At 34.2% G+C, this 23,443-nt stretch overlaps 1 protein-coding gene across 1 annotated transcript in view; it reads right to left on the bottom strand.

Annotated features, from left to right (window-relative positions):
* NDUFS4 (NADH:ubiquinone oxidoreductase subunit S4) overlaps positions 1 to 23,443 on the bottom strand; it is a 91,356-nt gene that overhangs the window by 54,617 nt on the left and 13,296 nt on the right. The window contains exon 2 of the mRNA XM_019736232.3: positions 171 to 249. Coding sequence (XP_019591791.1) covers positions 171 to 249 — 79 coding nt within the window. The remainder of the gene's footprint in view (positions 1 to 170; positions 250 to 23,443) is intronic.

The following is a 23,443-nucleotide window of genomic DNA, read 5'->3' as shown; positions in this document are numbered from 1 at the left end:
TTTATACTTTTGTGACAAACATTGCAAAAAATAAATTTTTTTAAATTTATGAACAATCTAGAAATTCAAATCACTTTCCTAGAAGAACCCAAAATACCATTCTGAAAATCTACTGTATAAAAATAACCCTGAAGGCAGAAACCTAGCAGTGTATAAAAGAAAATTCTTACCAATTTTTCATCAACTGTTATGAGTTGCTTGTCTCGAGTTTGGTCCTGTGCCAATCTCCATGTGGAAGCGCTCAACGACCTGCATTGCAAGATTTTAAATTAAAAAATGATCCATGCAATGAAAAAAGAGAGGCAGACAATTCTTATATTGACAAGGTACTTTAACAACATCTGTCTTATAAAACAAAAAGAATAGAAAGAAAGAGGTACAAAAATCCTTTTTCCTCCCCAATCAGTTCTGTCTACTAAGTTTTTGTCAGATTCTCACTTGTCAGTTCACCACAGGATGCACTTTATGTCAGTCTATATAGGCTCTCTGTCACAGAAAGGCTGCCAGTGACAACTACTATACTGCTCTCCATGAGTGGACAGTGGCTAGTTTGTCACTACCAGGAAGAAAAATGCAAAGCTATATCAACCCTTCTGGAATGCTGATTCCTAAATGACATTCAGAATGAAAAAGAGAAATCTCAATCATATTCTTAATAGCCTAAAGTAAAAGTCATAGAATTATTTAATGTTAACAAATATAATTTCTTCACTCTAATTTCAAAACAAAAGCAGTTTAAATAGGAATCATTTGTATGATCATTTTAATAATTCTGTATTCCATTCACAGAATTGAAGTCTGAATAGTTAAAATGGAAATATTAAGTCAGAAATAAAAGGGGCACAGAATCTAGCTCCTTTCTATTACCATCGTCCCACATTCACCCCAAAGAAATTACTTAATTCTAACAGATTTTTTAATTTCATGTATACATTAATGAAAGTCATGGCTATCACTGAATGCTACAATTCCCATTTTAGAGTTTTCCAAAATATTAAGCCATCTTATGCAGACTTCTCTTTCAAAAGTAAGTTAGTATATAGAATTATGACTCAAATTTCCAAACCAACTAAATATATAGTACTCAGTTTTTTAAAATTCCATATAATCACCATCATTATTTTGATGCAACATAATCACTAATAATTGATGAAAACTTCTATGCCAAAGGTTCAGCTCTGAACAGCTACGGTGTACAGTAGTCCCCTCCTTATCCCCTCCTTATCCAGTCTCACTGTCTACGGTTTACCATGCAGTCAGCCGCAGTGAACCATGGTCCAAAAATATTAAATGGAAAATTCCAGAAATAAACAATTCATAAGTGAAATATTGCACACCATTCTAAGTAGCGTGATAAAAATCTCATGCCATCCAGCCCAAGACATGAATCATCCCTTTGTCCAGGATATCCACCTCACTTCATCTCATCACATAAGCATCGTTATCATCTCGTATCATCACAAGAAGCACAACAAGATATTTTGAGAGACCACATTCACATGACTTTTATTATTATAGTATGCTGTTATTACTGTTCTATTTTATTATTATTCTTGTTAATTTCTTTCTGTTCCTAATTTATAAATTAAACTTTATCATAGGTATGTATGAATAGGGAAAAAAACAGGATTTGGTACTATTTAAAGTCTCAGGCATCTACTGGGAGGTATCAGAATGTATCTCCCATGGATAAGGAGAGGACTACTGTACACAGCTTTACAGAAAGTCTAGTTATTAATAACATAACTTAAAGATAATTCATAATACAAACATATGTTTTTTAAAAATCTGTCATTTCCCAAAATAAATATAATTCTTGATCACTGTCAATTCCCTGCTCAGAAATATATCTACACAAAATACTCTTAAATAAAACTTATTTTCAATTACTTACACATACAGTTAAAATACAGGTTCTGGTTGTTATAAGATTTAAAAAGTATAATTAAGGACCTTTTAAAATCTATGTACTCTGGAAATCATTAAGAACAAAAATATAACAATAAAACCATTTTGAATACTTTTAACCAAATCCATAGAGTGCAAGAAAAAACCTTAGGCAATGATCAGAAAACTAAGGGAAATTGCAATATTAGAAAATGTAGCTACTTTCAATAAAATGAAGCCACTCAGTTCCTCTAATATAAAGAACTGTTAGATCAAAATAGTGCAAATTAATAGAACAAATTATTAGATCCATGAACTGTGCGATTTTGCAGTAACGTCAGATTTAACTTAAACAAGTTTCTCTTAGTTATATAATAAACTCTTACTGTACATTAGTCATAACACAAATTTTTAAAAAATTTAAAATATGTATTTTAAAGATACTTTTATAATTTTAGATTAATCTCCAATCATAAAATGAAGCTACCATATCATTTTCCATAAACAGATAACAATTATAAACAAATACCCAGACAAAATATTACCTCTTTTACTTTTATCAGGCTGTATTTAAAAGGTAACACAAACACAATAAAAGATATTAAGTAAAATAATCCTACCTGAAAGAGTTAAAAATCACAATTAAAACTTTCTATAGGAAAAAACTTAAACTAGGCTAGCGTGCAAAGAGATCATAAACAGGAATTATTATTTAAAACAATATATTCATAATTTGTTTCAGAAAAAAACTGCCTAAGTAAAAAAGCACACATAATGTGTGTGTGTATGTATTTATGTATAGATGTGTTTGTAAGTTATTTAGGACATGTGCTAAGGAACTACTCCCTAAACATGGAGATACAATTATTTTTAAAAGTCAAATCTCAATGTAGAAAAAAAATTCCCTCCAATTCTAAATAGTTACGGTAGCAACAAAAATCCAGTTAATTATAAACATAACTTTTAATTTATTATACCTACAAAATATAATCTACGATTAATTTTAGATTAAATGAATTAAATAGCAAATATAAATTTGCTGATTAGCTTGTAAAAAATGTTGTATTAATGAAATGGTAGGAGTAAAGACAATATTTTTAATAATATTAGAGTATAAGAACACTATTCAACAAGATACAAATCCTAGAGTATAAAGGAAAATTTAATAGAAGCTGTTACATAAAAACTTCTAAACCAAAGATATTGTAAATGAATAAAACAGATAACAAAAAGAAAATATTACAAAATAAGACAGTAACAAATCAATATACAAAACAGGTAAAAGAGCTCCTACAAGTCAATAAGTAGGTATGATTCTTAAGTTTCAAAAGAGGGAGTCAAACAACAACAAAAATCAACCAATTAAAAATAGGGAAAAGACTAGAACTGACATGTATCCAAAGACATACAAATAGCCAACAAGCATATGAAGACATGATCAACATAACTAACCATTAGGGAACTGCAAATCAAAACCTCACTGAGATAACTACGCTAAGGATGGCTATCAAATGCATAAGGAGGGCTATCAGAAAAACAAGGGTTGGTGGGATATGGAGAAATTAGAACCCTTGTGTGTTTCTGGTGGGAATATAAAATCATGCAGTTGCTATGGAAAACAGTATGGCAGCTCCTAAAAAAGTAAACATAATTACCATAAGATTCAGCAATTCCACTTCTGGGTATATACCCAAAAGAACTGAAAGCAGAACTCAAACAGATATTTGTACACCAATGTTCCTACCAGCATTGATCACAACAGCCAAAGCAAAAATTGCCAAAATATTAACAATCATATTTTACTAGGCAATGTATCGTAACACTAGAAAGTTAAGTGTACATATAGGGATGACTAATATGTAATCATTTGTAAATAAATGGTAATTTTACTTTGTTATTTAGTACCCATTTTTGAGAAATTTAGAAATTTTATTTGCCTCCTGAGCTTACCTTTCCACCTACTTGTTTTATTTGGGGGCCTGTTCACATTTCCAGGTTTCCTAAGTGTCAACCTTAATTCTAAATTAAGGATAAATAAGCCCAAAGGATAAATAAACTGAGGGCTGTGACTGTTATTATCAATTATCATTATTACAGTGTACAAGCCATTTACCATATTTATTTCTGTAAAGTTTCCCGTAAGAAAATGAGACATCCTAGAAATGGATATCAAGAGATCTTATTTCTAATTCTGGTTTTACTACTTACTAGTTGTGTCTATGAGCAAATCACTTAACCTTTCTGCATCTCAATTTCATTCTTTGTAAATTTGTAAAATGAGAACTTGTTGCTCTAAAATTTCACCTAGTGATGAGTCTATGTGATTCTAATAAGTAGAACTGAGTATGCGTATAGTTCTAGCTTAATAATCCCCTATGGAAATTCTAATGATTTCCATAATAATTACTCAACTCATAATCTGTTTTTCTCTAAACATCAAAGGAGTTAAAACTTACACACACACACACACACACACACACACACACGTTTGTTTATCCATTCATTTGCTGATGGACATTTGGGTTGTTTCTGCTAAAGACATTCATATGCAGGTTTTTGTGTGAGGTCATAGGTTTGCAACTCATTTCAGTAAATCCCTATGAACACAATTGCTGGATTGTATGTTAAGACTTTGTTTAGCTTTGTTAAGAAACTGCCAAACTGTCTTCCAAAGTAGTTATACCATTTTTGCATTCCCACCAGCATAAGACTTATTGTTCTCCTCACTCTTGCCAGTGTTTGGTGGTGTCACTATTTGGGATTTTACTTATTTTAATAGGTGTGTAGTGGCATCTCGTTTGCATTTTCAATTCCCTGATAATATATGATGTTGAGCACCTTTTCATATACTTACTTTCCATCTATATATCTTCTTTGGTGGGATATCTGTTCAGATCTTCTGCCTATTCTTTAATAGTTTGTTTTCTTATTTTGAAGTGTAAGGGTTCTTTGTGTATTGTGGATACAAGTTCTTTACTGGATCTGTGTTTTGCAAATACTGTCTCCCAATCTGTGTATATCTTTTCATTCTCTTAGTGTCTTTCACTGAGAAGCGTTTAATTTTAATAAAGTCTAATTCGTGTATTTTCTTTCATGGATAGTGTTTTTGATGTACTCCTACGTAAAAATTCAGCACCAAAATCACCTATATGTTCTCTTATGTTATCTTCTAGAAGTTTGATAGTTTTGCTTCTTACATTTAGGTCTATGATCCATTTTGAGTTAATTTTTGTGAAAGGGTATAGTCAGTATACAGATTCATTTTTCTTGCATATGGATAATTTCTAGTTCCACTTCTTAAAAATATTATCTTTCTTCACTGGATTGCCTTTGCTTCTTTCTCAAAGATCAGTTGATTATACTTAAGTGTCTATTTCTGGGCTACCAATTCTGTCCACTGATCTATTAGTTAGTCTATTCCTTTGATCATTCCACACTGTCTTGGTAACTGTGGCTGCGTACTAAATATTGAAATTAGTGTCAGTCCTCTGACTTTGTTATTCTTCTTTAACATCATATTGAATATTTGGGTCTTTTGACTTTCTATATAAACTTTGAGTAAGTTTCTTGATATCCACAAAGCAGCTTGCTGAGGTTCTGACTGGGATTGTGTTGAACTATAGATCAAGTTGGGAATAACTGACATCTTAACAATATTGAATCTTCCTATCCATATATTTATTAGGATCTTTTTAAAATATCTTTCATCAGTTTTCTAGTTTTCCTCATATACACTTTGCAGACACTGTTTTTAATACTTCAGGTATACTACTCTTCAAAAAGTCTTAATGGTGAAAAAATTAAAAAAAACATTTGCACTGCAAAATAGTATCTGAATAAAAATAATAGTACTGCCTCAAAGTTCCAACACTATTCTCCCTTTGAAGTAAATGAACCTTATCAAACTAAGGATAGCAAAATTCTCATATCATTATAGCAATTGGAAACCATGGCTCCAAATTTCTGACACTTCTCCTTCCCATCAAGAGCTAGAAGTCTATGTTCCTTAATCCTAAAACTGGAGCCCTATTAATGCTTGATCAATATAATACAAAAGTGAGGCAATGAGTAGTTCCAGGCTCCGGACTTAAAAACGGGAAGTTTCCACTTCCTGTCTCTTACAACATTGTTTCTTGGGATATTCACTCTTATTAACCATCCACCATGTTATGATGAGGTGCAAGGTGCCCCACAGAGAGATATGTGAAGAGAAATCAACAGCCAATACCACTTTGCCTGCTATGTGAGTAAGCTGTTGGAAATGGATCACTAGCCCAAGTGAAGCCATCCCAGCAGACACCACATGGAACAGAGACAAGCTTCCCTGCCAAACCCTGCCCCAACTGCCGTTTTGTGAGCAAAACAAATGATTGCTGTTGTTTTAAACAATTGAGTATTGGGGTAATTTAAGTCCAACAAGAGATAGCAAAATCATCCCTACAAATAACTGAATATGGTTTTATAAACATTAAAACTGAACCAGCAACTTCAAAGGACAAGATACAATTTGCTGGATTTTTAGACAAATTAAAATTTCTAATTCTATAGGAATTATTAAGAAATCAATTAATTCTAAACCTTTTGATTAAAGTCAATTATGTTTGCTGTCAACTATTGCAGTCAACCCAAATTCACATTAAATCAGAAAGTGTTCAGTTCCATACTAAACCATAGAAAATATTACTAAGAGTTCTAATTGAAATAACATAAATATATATATATATATATATATATATATATATATATATATATATATAAATATATATACTATGTAGCCTCTATATCACAATAATTATCTCATTTAAAATATGTTTGGGTCAATCACCTTTAAGTTAATGATCTTGAAGCTTTTCAAGATATTGCAACAATAGAGAAAACTGAAACTGTCTTCCTCATACTGTACTCACTAGAAAGAAGCAAGAAAGAACTAATTGTTAATGGAAAAAATAAACATGAGGGGTCAAGGGACCACCTAATATTCTGGAAAATATGTGAAGTAAAAAGAAAGGACAAGATCCTACAAATGCTTGAGTGCAATAACAGTGAAGATACTTTCTATAATCTATTCACAAATAAGTTCTTTGATTCTAATTCAGATGTATCGCAATAATTTCTAATCTTTACCAACAATACTTATTATCTTTAAATGTTCAACTGATCAAGTCAATAAAAATTAGTAATTTCCTGCTCATAGATGTCCTTTTTCCCGTTTTTCTGAGCCAGGTGGAACTTGTAGCAGGAACTAATAGCAGTTGTGCCTCTGGACACAACTCAAGCCAAAAACTTAAACTAATCCTTTGAAAGTCATCCAACAGACTAAGGAAAGATTTGTGCAAGAGGGATAAGGGTAATTATGTTCACATACCAGACTTTGAAATGATATTGAGGAGTAATAAGAAGGAGAATGTGAGCAAGGTTTCCGAAGGTAGTAATGAAGAAACTGGAGGGCATGATGGAAAATGTCAAGTAAAGGAAAAAGAAACACATCCAAGTTTATAGCACCAGGTTATCAAAATAAATAGAAATGAGATAAAAATAAAGAGAATAAGAAATACAGACGTCATGGTGATGATAGTATTATTACAAAACACAACACATCTATGAAAAGTTCGTATTTAGGACAGTGAAGTTATTGAGCTGTATTGGTCATTAAAGAATAAGTCTAGTGTTTGGAAAGCCTTGAAGGAAGGAATTCAGTTGCTTGTTCTCTGTCGTGTCTCGTAAATAACTGGAAGCAAGTTTACCACAAAGATGTCAATGAATAATCTACAAAATAATTATAACAAAAATTATAATAGAATTTTTATAAAATTAAATGACTGTCATAGGGAAGAAAAATTCACAAAAATAACCAAGAAAATTTGAAAAACAACTATAAGGTAGGATTCGCCTTGCAGCTAATATGCTACAGTAATTAAAATATGGTATTAGCACAGGCACAGACACATATATCAAATACACACTATAGGTCAGAATACAAAATCAGACTATGTAGATCTGTATGTACATTTATTATACAATAGAAGTACAATTTTCAAATCAGCAGTGAAAGGCTAGGCTTTCAATAAATGATACTGAGACAACTGGCAATCCTTTCATGGAAGAAAAATGTTTGACTCCTCATAAAATAGTTACTTCACATACCAAAGAACATTAGATGGATTAATATACATACAAATATTCATTGTGTTGTGCGTGTAAAATACTGGAATATAAGAATTTTTTATAACTTTTAGATAGAAAAGTTTTCTTAATACACAATACCCAACTATAAAAGAAAAATAACTTGTAAATAACAAACAGCACTACAAACTAAATTTTAAAAAGGAATTACTAGAGATAACAGTGTTACACACATAACAGATAAAAGACTAATATTCAGAATATATAAAGGACTCCAACCAAGACAAAAATCCCTCCAAAAAGGAAGAAAAGCAGATACAAACATGGAATATCAGTTACATGAATAATCACTTTCATCAAGAATAGTCTAAATACACCACTGAAGAATGTGTCAAAGATAAAAACAAAAACAAAACCTGGACCCAACTACAAGTTGCTTTAAAGAAACCCACTTTAAATATAAAGACACAGATAGATTAAAAGTAAAGAGACAGAGAAAGATATACCATGCTAACGGTAATCAAATCTTACTATAGTAGCTACATTAATCTCAGACAAAGCAGACTTCAACATAAAGAAAATTATCAGGAATAAAGAGCAGCATTACGTCATGATAAAAGAGTCAATTTTTCAAGAAAACATTGACGATCCTTAAGGTATATACACCAAACAAGAGAATGTCAACATATGTGAGGCAAAAACTGAAAGAACTGCAAGGAGAAACAAACAAATCCATTATCATAGTTGGAAATTTCAACACACTTCTGACAGTAATTGACAGAACCAGCGGGCAGGGAGGACACAGTTGAACTGAACGGCCCCATCAATTAATTGGATTTAATTGACATTTACGGAATACTTCATCCAACAACAGAATGCATATTCTTCTAAAGTTCACATGGAACATTCACCAAGATAAGCCATAAAATACCTTGGGCCATAAAACACACCTTAACAATTTAAAAGATAGCAATTTAAAAAATAGAATTCACAAAATGCATGCCCCCTGTCAACAATGGAATTAAACTATAAATCAATAACAGAGAATTGGAAGACTCCCAATTATTTAGAAATTAAACAACATACTTCTAAATAATGTATGGGTCAAAGAAGCCTCAAGAGAAATTTAAAAATATTTTGAACTAAGTGAAAATACAACTTTTCAAAATTTGTGAGATGCATCAAATGTAGCATTTAGAAATATATAGCATTTAATACACATGTTAGAAAAGAAGTAAAGTCTAAATTCAATAATCTAAATTTCCATCATGGAAAACTATAGAAACCTAAGACAAGCAAGAAAAAATAAAAATTATAGCAGAAATGAAACTGTAAAAAAGAAATTGGTAAAGGAACATCAACAAAACCAAAACCTGTTCTTTGAGAAAACAGTAGAGCTGATAAATCCCTCGCCAGACTAACCAAGTTACCAGTATCAAAAATGAAAGCAGGGTCAGCACTTCTTATACCAGACATTAAAAGGTTAATAAAGAAATATTATGAACTAACTCTATGCCTACAAATGTGATAGATGACATGGATTAATTATTTGAAAAACACAAACTACCAAAACGTATACAAGAAGAAATCATCTGAATATGTCTACAGTAAAGAAATTGAATAATAACCTTCCAAAAAAGAAAGTATCAGGTCCAAATGGTTTCCTGATGAATTCTACCAACCTTTTAAGAAATACTAATTCTCTACAATCTGGATTGTAGAGATTTTCTACAATCGCTTCCAGACAACAGAAGCAACGGAATACATCCTAATTTATTTCATGACACCAGCATTATTTTATACCAAAACCAGATTTAAAAATTAAAAAAAGGAAAACTACAAACCGATATTTCTTATGAACACAGATGCAAAAATCCTCAACAAAATTTTAGCACATCAAATCCAACAATATATAAAAGATGTATATGCCATGACCAAATGGGATTTAATTCCGGGTATGCAAGGGTGGTTCAATCTTCAAAAATAAATTAATGTAATCCAGCACATCAACAGGTGAAAAAAGAAAAATCACATGATCATATTGTCACATAAAAGGTATGTGACAAAATCCAACACCTATTCATGCTAAAAACACACAGTAAACTAGGAATAGAGGGGAATTTCCGTATCTGGATAAAGAATATATACATTAAATCTACAACTAATATACATAATGGTGAGTAACTAGATGCTACCCCTAAGACTATGAAAAAGGCAAGGATTCCCCTCTCACTACTCCTACTCAACATTTTACTGGAAGTCCTAGCTAATGCAATAAGGCAAGAAAATGAGAAGTATGCATATTGGGAAGGAAAATATACAACTGTCCTAGTTTGCAGATGACATCATTATATACAGAAAAATCCCAAAGAATCAACAAAACCCTCCTGGAACTAAAAAGTAATTATAATAGCAATTTGCAGGGTACAACTTTAAAACACAAAGGTCAGTTGTGAGGATGTAATGTATAGCACAGGGAAAATAGTTAATATTATTATAATAACTTTGATGACAGACGGTTGCTAGCCTTACTATGGTGATCACATTATAAGGAACATAAATGTGGAATCACTATGTTGTACACCTGAAACTAATATAATGTTCTATGTCAACTATATTTTAAAAATATAGATAAACCTAAGGATATGCTTGTCAGCCAGCTTGTGATTACCCACATTAATGTTATTATATACATATTTGCATGAATGTTAGTAAGCATAAATTTATGGAACCTGAAAAAAAAAAAAAGGCAATGCTTTCCATATAACCATCAATGAATGACTGGAATTTGATATTAAAAATACAATACCATTTACATTAGCACCAAACCACCAAAAAATAAATAAATACTCAGGGGTAAAGCTAACAAAATACATAAAAGATCTATATGATGAAACGTAGAAAACTCTGAAAACTCACAAAACATCTACATGTTTATGGATAAAAAGACTCAATATAGTTAAGATGTCAGTACTCCCCAACTTGATCTATCAATCCAACAAAACAAAATTCCAGCAAGTTATTTTATAGATATCAGCAAGATGATTATAAATTCATATGAAAAGACAAAAGACCCCAAATTGTCAATAGTAAAAAAAAAATTACAAAGCGAGGGGTTTGTCACTAACAGATTTCATTCACTACACGTACCAGTAATCAAGTGTGGTATTGGTGATAGAAGAGACAAATATATCAATGAAACAGAATCAACAGACCAGAAATAGATACTTAAATATAGTCAACTGATCTTTGGGAAAGGAGCAAAGGCAATCCAAAGGACAAAAGATAACCTAATGGAACTGGAACTTATCCACATGCAAAAAAATGAATCTACTGACCATACACCTTTCACAAAAATTAACTCAAAATGGAGCATAGGCCTACTTGTAAGAAGCAAAAACCATCAAACTTCTAGAACATAGAAGTCTAGGTGGCCTTGGTTTCATGCTGAGTTTTTAGATACAACACCAAAAGCATGATCCATGAAAGAAAAAATACATGAACTGCACTTTATTACAATTAAAAGCTTCTCCTCGATGAAAGACACTTTAAGAGAATGAACAGACATGCACAGACTGGGAGAAAATATTTGCAAAACATATACCTGATAAAGAACTTATATTCACAATATGCAAGGAACCCTTAAAATTCAACAATAAGAAAACAACCTGAGTAAAAAGTGGGCAAGAGATCTAATCACACTTCACCAAAGATGATATGTAGATGGGAAATAAGCACATAAAAAGGTGCTCAACATCATGTCATTAGGAAATTGAAAATTAAAAAAGACAACGAGATGCCACTACACACGTACTAAGATGGCTAAAACACAAAAACAAAAACGAAAACCTGACATTACCAAATACTGGTGAGCATGTGGAAGAACAAGAAGTCTTGTTCAGGCTGATGGAAATGCAAAATGGTCGAGCCTCTTGGGAAGACAGTTTGGCAATTTCTTACAAAGCTAAACAGTTTTAACATACAATCAATCCAGCAATTGTCTTATCAGGTATTCACCCAGTTGAACTGAAACCATGTGTTCACACAAAAATCTGCACAAGAATGTTTATTACAGCTTTACAATTGCAGAAAACTGCAAGCTACCAAGATGTCCTTCAACAGGTGAATTGATAAACTGTGGTAGAGCCATACAATGGAATAGAATTCATTAAAAAAAAAATGGGCTGGAGAAAGTATTTGCACATTACGTATGTGACAAGGAATTTATATCCAGAATATGCATATGTGTGTGTGTGTGGGTGGGTGTGTAAAATTACTAAAACTCAACAACAAAGCAACAAACACCACAAGTCAAAAATGAGCAAAGGCCTTGAATAGACATTTCTCCAAAGGAGATATACAAATGGCCAATAAGCACATGAAAAACTGTTCACCATTACTACCAGGGAAATGCAAACCAAAACCAAGAGATAACATATGATAGTCATCAGGAGGGAGGGAGGGTGAGGAAAGCAAGTGCAGGCAAGAATGTGGAAAAATTGGAAACACTGGTGGGAATGTAAAATGGTGTAGGTGCCATGGAAAACAGTATGATGATTCCTCAAAAAATTAAAATAGGGGTGGCCCGTTGGCTCAGTTGGTTAGAGTGCAGTGCTCATAACACCAAGATCGCCGGTTCAGTTCCCACGTGGGCTAGTGAGCTGCACCCTCCACAACTAGACTGAAAACAATGTCTTGACTTAGAGCTGATGGGTCCTGGAAAAATACACTGTTCCCCAATAAAAAAATTTTTTTAAAAATTAAAAATAGAATTACCATATGGTCCAGCAAGTCTACTTCTGGATATATACCCAAAAGAATTAAAATCAGAGATTCAGCTAGATATTTGTTCACCAATGTTTACAGTAGCATTATTCACAGTAGCCAAAAGGTAGAAGAAACCCAAGTGTCCACAGGTGGATAAATGGATTAAAAACAACGTGGTATATACAGAAAATGAAATATTCAGCCTTAAAAAGAAGGAAATTCTGACACATGCTACAACAGGGATGAACCCTGAAGAAATGCTAAATGAAATAAGCCAGCTGCAAAAGGACAGAGTGTATGATTCCATACATATGAAGTACATACAGTCGTCAAATTTATAGAGACGGAAAGTAGAATGCTGGTTGCCAGGGGCTGGGTAGAGAGGAGAATGGAGAGTTATTGTTTAACAGGTACAGAGGTTTCATTTAGGAAGATGAAAGAAAGTTCTGGACATGGATGGTGGTGATGGTTGAACGAGATCAATGTACTTAATGTGACACGAAAAGGAAGCCCAGGTGAACCAGTCTACTCCTCTGGTCAAATAAGTAACTACTGGACATTTTCAGTTTTCTACCAGGTTCACCTTTCAGCATTAAGACACGTAATTTAATCACAGGAGGATAACTTCAGAGGTACTTAGTATCTTGTTTAAAAAAGATAATTCCACTGATCAACCATGCATAATTCTCTATGTTCCTCATAAGGCTTGTGTGATCGTCATTATGGCTGTGCCCCAATATTCCAGTGTTCCTACCAAGCATATGGTGAGGTCTCACTTCACTGCTATCACTGAAGTTAGGTGTGGGCATGTGACTTACCACAGCCAATGAAATGTAAGAGGAAGGGACACTAATAGCAGAAACTTTAAAATTCAGTGCATAATTACCTATTTCTTTTCCTCTGTCAGAGTAACCAACAATGGTTACTCTGGGTCCCCGAGTATCATGCGGGGTCTCTGGTCCCACTCCCCGCACAAGAACGCAGGACATGGTGAGGCCAAAAAGGAACACCCAGGGAGCCACGGATAGGGGAGTCATACCCCTATGGTCTCGCTGGTGGCTGGGCTGGAGACACAGGAAGCAGGAGGCACATGATTCACAATACGCCGTCCACTTCTGTGCCAACCAACATTTCCAGCACCTTTCCACATGAGGCTGAGAGCTTGGAAACCACTCTCTGGGACTCTGTTCCTACACCAAGTTAGGGCAAAGGGTGGGGAAGAGCTCCCAGCAAGGGACATGCAGCATGAACAAGAAATAAATTTTTGTTATTTTAAGTCACAGATATTTGGGGGTTTATATCCTGATTGACATAGCCTGATAAGCAATTCTCTATCCATGTACTTCTCTAGGGAATGCCACATGAGAACTTAAGTTGTATGATGTTTGTTTCACATTGACCAGTTAAGGTTGGGAATGTTACAGATTGAGAGTTTACTATTTTCAAGTGAATCAAGATGTCACTTTTAAAAAGCTCCATTTTTGGTCTTTAAGGGCAATTAATTTATTTTCTTAGGACTCCAAAGCTTAGAATGTATCAAAAAGCCATTGGACAATTTACTTCACACCAGCTTTAGTGCTACTGTTTCATCTTGGACAGCTCACCTAATTTAAACCTATGTTTTTTCCTTCACTTTAAAGTTCCCAACTTGTTGCTTATTTGCTTCAGTTTCGGAATCTTTTGGCTTGAAACTTCTAACTGCCATAAAACCATGGGGATTATGCTTGTATCATAAATATATTTAAAATAAATTCGATCACAGAAAATATGTCGAATTTACAAGACAAGATAGTTGAACAGACTGGCATTCATCATGAAGCAATGTTACATCAAAGAGAAAGCTAGCTGGTATGTGTTGCTTACTCTTCACTTCAAAGATGAAGAATCTGTCCATTGGCAAATCTGGCACTCTTGGGCACACTATTTTTCAAAGGCTGATGATTACATGATTTAAAATAATTACCAATATATTTAGAAGAAAAAAATCACTAACATTCATGTATATTTTTTTGACTTCATGAAACAATTTGGAAAACGGTCACACAGTGACTTCAGTTAGTCAGACCCATGTTAAAATTCCGGACCTGCCACTTAAGAGCAATGTGATCTTGAACAAATTACTTCACAACTCTGCACTTCAATTTCCTCATCTGCAAAAATAAGGATAATAATACCTCATAGAATGTCTGGCAGAATTAAATAACATGTTAAGTAATAGGCACGGAGTGCTTGATGTAAACAGAAATAAAAATTCATTTCTTTCCCTCTAGTAAGGACCAGTTCATTTAGTGGCAAGAGAGGAAAGGAAACCCTACAAAAGACTAACAAATACTTCTTTTCCAGATTTTCTCTAAAAAAATGTGAACAGCTAACTTTTCTTTATCTGTCCAATTACCCACAAAGTACTACCAAATCCACTGCTCTGCTTTTGTCCTCCTTCCCTTTCACCTGGATTGCTATAACAATCACTAAACTGGCCTCCCTACCTCTCGTCTTATCTTCCATCTTCCACATCACCAAGTAATTACAACCAATCATGCCATTCCTTTGCTTAAAATCCTTTAGTGGCTGGTGGTACCTTACCTCAAAAAAAATGGAAGTATTTAGGGATCAAGTACCATATTTATAATTTACTTTCAAATAGCTCAGGTAAAAAAAGAATATATGTATATGTGCATTTTGCTCATATACACATATATGCATATAAATTCATATGTATGCATTTTGCTTATCTATATACATATAATACATAAATGCAAAATAAGCAAAACACAGCAAAATATTAACAACGTGCTGGGTTTATGGATTCATTGTACTCTTTTTTGCATGTGTAAAGATTTTAAAAAGACGCTGTAAATTTGAAAGCAAAATAATAAATATTAGTATGCTTTACCTGTGGAAAATGGAAAATAAGAATGTACTTGCTTGAATATGTATAGAAAAACTCCAAGCATAGAAAACTATTAACAATCATTTCTTAGGGGCTGGGGAGAGGAGCGGTAAATGAGCAGATGGGGGCAAAGATGAAAGGAAGACTCTTACATATAACTTACTTATATACATAGAACTCTACTGACTACATTATCTATTCAAAATATTACACTGAAACGTAATGTTGACCATATTTTTACTTACTGCATATGGTTACTGTGAGGATTAAATGAAACAACAAATATAAAGCTTTAGTAAGTGTTTGGCACTTGGTCAAGTCTCAATAAATGTTAGCTAGTCCAGCTATTGAAGAAAAAAAAATCTTCAGTATTAATAGTACCATCTAATGTGTACAAGTTCATTTTAATTTATACCCTTGGGATGGTTAGTCACACTCTCCAGAAGAGACTACTTACGGATATGAATTTTAAATACCTCTGTCAAAATTTATATCCTAGGATTTTTTTGATTGGCATAATCAAGACTGAAATTGTTCTTCCTTGATAAAATGAGTGCTATTTAAAATATGTAATTGGCTAGAAAAACTGCATGGGCACCACTGAACACATTTAACATCTGAGCAAGCTCAGCAGCCTAGACTCTCAGAACAGTACTCGAGGTCTAGAGCTCCATGTGGGCCTACAATCTCCCACTTCAAGAAAGACACCGTTGCCTGACTTGACCAGACTACTGCTATTGTTTACTTTCCCATTATAGGGCCTGTGAACCGGCTCTTAGTGGAGGCCCCTGCTATCTGAGCTGACCGTAGACCACTCCTATCAGCGGCATTTATCATCTGTCTTTTTAGTTTACTCCTCATAGAGCTTCTGAGATTACAGAGATAGCAATGATAAGCACTTAGCACTGTTCATGATGTATTCCAAGTAAAATTATTAGCAATCATTATTATTTTTAAGAAAGTAATGTTATCAAATTAACAATTAAATTCCATTTATAAGTTTTAAATTTTTATTAGCTTCACTCTGAAATTCATGTCAATTCTAAGACATGAATTCAACTACAAAAAGTTCAGATTAAAAATAACTAAACAATAATTCATTTCCCTAAACAGCTACAGTAGAGGTTTGCTACCTATGACCTATTTTAGAGCATCATTTTTTGAAATAAGGCACAAATCAAGGATTTAGTAATAAGTTTGTGTAACTAGAGATGAGTTCTTAATAAAACAAAACTAAAAATATCCTGTACTAGTTAGCAAAGCAGTAGCACTCTGAAATAAACTATATTTTTAAATAATGCATGTCTATAAACTTGAAAGACCTATTAATTTGTTTGATCAAATTCAAATAGAATTTCAAAAACACAAAAGTGTAAAACATAATCTAGACTATCACTTCATAAATGTAACACGACAAAATATACATGCATGAGTACACAAAAGGCCACATAAAAATAAAGACACACACACTGAACTTCATGAAGAAAACAGCCTGCTTCTTATTCAACTAATAGTTTCACAGGCCTTTATATCATTCAAGAAAAACTCAACAATAACTACAAGATTTATCCAAATACAGTCATAAAACTGCAGACTACTAGACCTGAACAGAGTAATTAAAACTCCACCTGACTTCCCTACTTAACGTACTTAACTACTTAACTAAACACCTAAGTCTATGACTTTTACATAGGAATTGTCAGAATTGTACATGCAATTTGATTTCAATCACAATACAAATATAACCAATAACAAAATGAGACATGAAACCAGTACTTTTTCCATTGACTGTCCATAACATCTTTTAAAACTATTCACCTAAAGATTTTTTTTTTAATTAAAGTACAATTGACATATAACAGTATATTGGTTTTAGGTGTATAACATAATGATTCAACATTTGTATATATTGTGAAAAGATCACCACAGTAAGTCTAGTTACCATCTGTCACCATACATTGTTTCAAGTTTTTTTCTTGTGATAGGAACTTTTAAGATCCACTCTTAGCAACTTTTACATATGCGATAACAGTATTATTAACTATCATCACTATGCTGTACCTAAAGACGTTTTAACTTTAAAATATTTTTGGTTATCTTGATGAATATCCAGGCAATAAAATATTCTTTGAAGTTTGAAAGATCTGGCGAGAGTTAATACTTATCAACTACAAAATTGTGTACGTCCAAAAAGCTCAGCTGAACTCAGCTGACCATATATATTTAAGAATGTATCCAAGATTCTAATTCCTCTTCTCAATTCATCAAACATCTATTGAAATATCTACTAATGTCTTCTGCACAGTGCTACACCCAGTAGCTGACTTTAAAGATGTGATTGGGGCAAGACAGACATACCAACAATAACTTCAATGTCACTGCTTTGAACGCTATTGGTCATTTCGATGATAAAGGTATATACAAGGTGCTGTTCTATGCGTGGAGGAACAACCGTGCATGGGGGAGTGGGGGGCGTGGGGGGATGTGGCAGACAGGCAGGAAACACTTCCTTAACAAAGCTGCCTGTGCTGTCCAGATACTTTGTTTTCATTGAACATCCAATGCTGCACAATTGAGAAGGGAATTAAAAAAACATTTAGCATATTACTTCACATGTTTAGTGCCTAGTAAGTATGGTATAATCTTGACAAACATGTTCATAGTTTATTTTTAAATCAGGTATAATACCACAAAACAAGTAGTTTAAATTTTGGTTGAAAAGTCATGAATTCTTTATTTTCCAAAAAATGCTTATTTTTTCACCAATGCATTATTATTTTGCCTCCTCCCAACTTCCTTCCAATAAATGAAATGGTAACATTTAACAGTATCTACAATATTCCAAAAGGCCTTATATCCCTAATAGATTCCATTTTTTATTTGCTTTTATTTATAAAATAAACAAAACTGAACAAATTTAAGTAAAATCATGTGGTTTGTTTAATGTGGACTACTAATAGCAAATATGTAATTCTCAATCTCAAATGTCAGGCTTTATCCTGTATACACAGCACTCTGTCATTCCAAAATCTGTAGTATAATAGCTACACAGCTATTACAGAAAAAAAAATTTTCTTTGCTATTGGCAATTATTTAAATTTGCAATACATTTCCATGTTTTCCATTATTTCTTTGATGGAAAACTTTGGAGTCTTAGTAAAAACCCAAATCACACAAAAAGCTGTGTGACAGAATTCCACTTACATATTTTAATAAATATTGTTTTAAGATAAAGTGTGCAATATTATTTATTGTTCAATATAAGAAAGAGGCAAGATGCATCATAAAACTGTAAGTCATCATTTTTCAATAATCTGTAACATCATTGTCTATGACAGTTACATTTAAAACCCACAGTTGTCATAAGGAAAACAAACATCTAAAATGCTACCCTGCTTAAGATGCTGCTATGAAATATTTCTAAAATTTCTATACTACCATAATCAAATGAGCACACAGATGTTTACTGAGTATCCATTACACGCTAATCATTGTGTTGTGCTATGAAAACACAAAGGTGAAGAAAAAACAGTTGCTGCTCTCAAAGAACTTTAATGGGAAACACAAACAAGGAAATAGGCAATCACAATGAATCATAATAAGTACTAGAAAGAGGTAAGAGGTAAGGACAGGGAGCTCTAAGATCACAACCTAAGCTTGTGAATTCAAATAATGCTACTTACAGAAAGTGAGGCTTAAAGTGCCACCTGAAGGATGAACAGAACTGAAATAGGCAAATGGTGTTGAGGCGATGTAGGGGCAAGGAAGACAGAGGGGAAAGCAGAAGAAAGTCTACGCGGACAGAACCTTAATTATGACAAAGAGAGCAAGCATGAGAGCTCAAGAAGTCCAGGATTGCAAGTAGCTCAAGATCACTAAAATATAGTTTGTGAACGGCTGGAGGTTGGGCCAGAAGGGAACTGATGAGAGGATGAATGCCAAGGATTGAACAAATGTGAGCAGGGAATATGAAGGACTGACCACGTGGCATGCTGAGAAGTCAGGACGTTAACCTACAGGCAATATGGAGAACAAACTAAGACTGAGGACATGGAGACCAGTTTGGAAGCAGGAGGACAGTAACTATAGTTGCAGTAAGGATAGAAATTGAATGGGAGTTAAGAAAATGAGTACTACGATTCAATGGCTAATTGATAGAAGGCCTACGAGAAAGAAGAGATAAAAATGATATGTACTCGTAGGTTTCTGGCTTAGATAACGGGCTCGGTGTTGGTGACAGTTACTAACAGGGAAAATGAGTGGAGTGGTGGAGACGATCAGCATCAAATTATTTCAGATATGCTGTGATCAAGACGCCTGTGAAAAATCCAAGTGGAGATGTCCTGGTTAGTTCAAAGGGTCTAAAATTCAAGAAAACGATGCAGTCATATCGGACCTGGAGTCTGTGTGTTAGGCAAAAACTGTAAACAGTAAAATTATCTTTGAAAATCCTTTAGGAAGCTCCCTGATCCACCCATGGAGACCCACACACCATTTCTTAATAAGCCAGCCCTCGGGCACTGGAATAAACTGTTATTTCTTTGCTTGAGGACTAAATGATCACTAAGTAAAATAATGAGAGAATTAACTTGAATTTTTAAAATATTATCTACTCTTTCTTAGTTGCCATATATGCAAGTTGACTTGCTGGAGTGAAAAGTGTATGTGATGCAAATGAACGATATACAATTAGGCTTTCGTGTAAATAGATGGTACCTGAAGTCATGAGATGCAAAGAGAGTATTAGTTTCCTACTGCTGCTGTAACAAATTACCAAAAAGTTGGTGGATTAAAACAACACAATTTGGGGTGGCCAGTTAGCTCAGTTGGTTAGAGCACGGTGCAAATAACACCGAGGTTGCTGGTTTGATCCCCACATGGGCCACTGTGAGCTGTGCCCTCCTTAAAAAAAAACACACACAATTTATTCTCTTACAGTTCTTGAGGTCATAAATCCAAAATGAATCTCACAGGGCTAATATCAATGTGTCAGCAAGGCTGGTTCCTTCTGGAGGCTCCAAGGGAGAATCTGTTCCTTGTCTTTCCCAACTTTTAGAGGTTGCTGGCATTCCTGCACATGTGGTCACATCACTCCAGTCTCTGCTCCCACGGTGACATTTCCTTTTTCTCTGACTCCTCCTGCGTCCTTCTTATAAGAACCATTGTGATTACATCGTTGGGGCCACCACGATAATCTCCCATTTCAAGATCCTCAACTTACTCATATCTGCAAAATCCCTTTTGCCATCGAAGGTAACAGTCACAGGTCCTGGGGATTAGGAGGAGCGTATGGGGGGGCGGGGGGAGAACTATTCAGCTTACCAGACAGTATGCAAAAAATAAGGTACTGTTAATTCTCTAGTTCTTAAGTTAGATGGTGGGTCCACACAAATTCATTTTGCCATTATGCTTCCTAACATATACATGTTACATACATTCATGTATATGTAAAATATTACATAATGTAAAACATTTTTAAAAAAATAAAAAGCTACAACTCAAACTATGAGAAACACTGGTAGTTTAAGGAATGGATAAAAGATGATGGGCATTCAAAGGGAACTGAGAGGGAGGAAATACAAAATAGAAGTCAAAGGAAAAACCTTTCAAGAAAGAGAAAGTCATTTTTCTGGATAGCAATGGTCAGGTAAGATAAGGACTGAGAAGAGTCTATTCATTTAGCAACAGGGTTACTGCTGACCTTGATGAAAACTATTTCAGTGAAATGAGGGATGCCAAAAACAGATCGCACTGAGCTGAGGAGGGCATGGGAGGTCACAGGCTGGAAAAAGGCAGGTGCAGATAATAATTTCATATACTCATGCATAAAATACTGTGAGTAAAAAGACAAAATCCAAGACGCTCTCATAATCCAGAAAGAGGAACTAGAACCTAGGAAAGATTTATGAAAGGATTTTAAAAAATAAACAAAAATGGGGAAAGTAACAAAGGAACAAAAAGAAAAAAGGAAGCCATTAAAGAAAGAATAATGATGATGTTACAATTTATTAGACACTTAGCATATGCCAGGCACTGCCCTAAGCACTTTATAGACTTTATGAAATAGAAAGTATGATGTCCATTTTATAGGACAGAAAAGACACAAAATAGACATAGAGCTAGGAAGTGTCAGAGCTAGGACTCAAATGCTGGTCAAGCTGACTTCAAAATGTGTGCCCCTAACCACGATGCTACACTGAAGTGATGGATCCAACAGAGTAGCTCCAGCGTGAGACAGCCAGTGTAGCCTGGCCACATGGCTAACATCAGGAGATAACAGGAAATCTCTGGGAGGCAGTTTTCCCCAAAGCTCCAGTCACGGGCAATGGCAAGAGACGATGAAGGGAGCTGGGCACATCAACAGTCTGAACTCAAAGCCAAAAGATTCAATTTGGGACCCAAATTAAAACATGGGCTCTAATGAGGGGCGACTTACAAGAGTAACTGAGACACACTTAAACCGTGAACTTCATCAGCAACAGATAACAGATTTAAGTCTCACCTAAGGGAAAAAGAAGCAAATTTGTGAAATAACCTCCCATGCATGTTGTATTCATCCCAGTGCTAACTATACAATGAAAGATACGCCAAAGCACATTAAGAAGATGAGAGACAAGGCCACCACCACATAATCAGTAAGACGACAGTGGTGTAGAACCAAGAGCCTAAAAGGCACCTGTACAAAAAAAATCTCTATTTTGAAGAATTTAGGCAACATCAGTGAAGAGAAAATATATGTTCACCCAAACAATGAGGTCAGCTAGGTTACTAGCCACTAGCCTTGTCTGTTATGTTCTCAAAGAAAACTCTGTAGGCTGATCTGTGTTGGGATATTATACACAGTCTCTGGCCAACTACCTGGTACTCAGCACTGGAGTATTCTGCTATCATGAATTCTTTACTTCTCCCCCAAGGTACTATTAGTACTAACAGTTAAGGGAGTTGTAAGACCTCAGTGTCCCAATCCTTTGTCATGGCCTTCAGAATATTGGTGAATAAAGCAAATTCCAATAAGTATGAGTTATCCACAACCCCAGAAATAGATTAACCTATAACTGTCAATAAACCATCTAAAATGAGATCATTCACTTTAATAAAATAATATATATAAAACAAATACCTCAGTGCCCAAGTGCTCAATAAATGATATATTAGAATTATTAATCAAATATATGGTGATGGAAGGAGAACTGACTCTGGGTGGTGAACATACAATGTGAAATACAGATGATGTATTACAGGATTGTACACCTGAAAAACCTATGTAACTTCACTAATAATTGTCACCCCGATATACTTTAATAAATAAAAAAAAAGAATTATTAGCACCATCCCAAGAAACAGGTTACAGAGACTGTTGACGTGTATGGAAGCCTGTTAATTGACACCTTTGGTATTTACGTCACATCTTTTGGCTCATGTATCACGTCAGCCGTAGCTCTAGGAGACTCAGGTTGTCCTCCAGTCTCCCACCTCAGGTGACCCTATTATGCCTGAGCATCTTCGGGACACAGTATATAGCTCAGAGTACAGAAGGAGTTACCACCTTCTGAACCAAAGGGGAATAAGAACCGGTGGATAAACGTTCAAGCCTTCCAGCTTTCAAACCAACAATAATGAAAGGCATTCTGCATGTTTCTCAGGGAGTTCCAGTGGAACTGAGCCTCTAAGGGCTCACAGAAACAATCTCAGTTTCACATTTTTCTCTTCTTCCTTCCCTATCTTACGCCTGGGCTCCTCACTTCTAGTTCTAGGTCAACTCTAAAATAAACCACC

The sequence above is a fragment of the Rhinolophus sinicus genome, chromosome 3 (assembly GCF_057876585.1).
Source record: "Rhinolophus sinicus isolate RSI-liver-muscle chromosome 3, RSI-T2T, whole genome shotgun sequence".
Classification (NCBI taxonomy): Eukaryota; Metazoa; Chordata; class Mammalia; order Chiroptera; family Rhinolophidae; genus Rhinolophus; species Rhinolophus sinicus.
The sequence above is the reverse complement of the archived record's forward strand: the minus strand, read 5'-3'. Positions and strand labels throughout refer to the sequence as shown.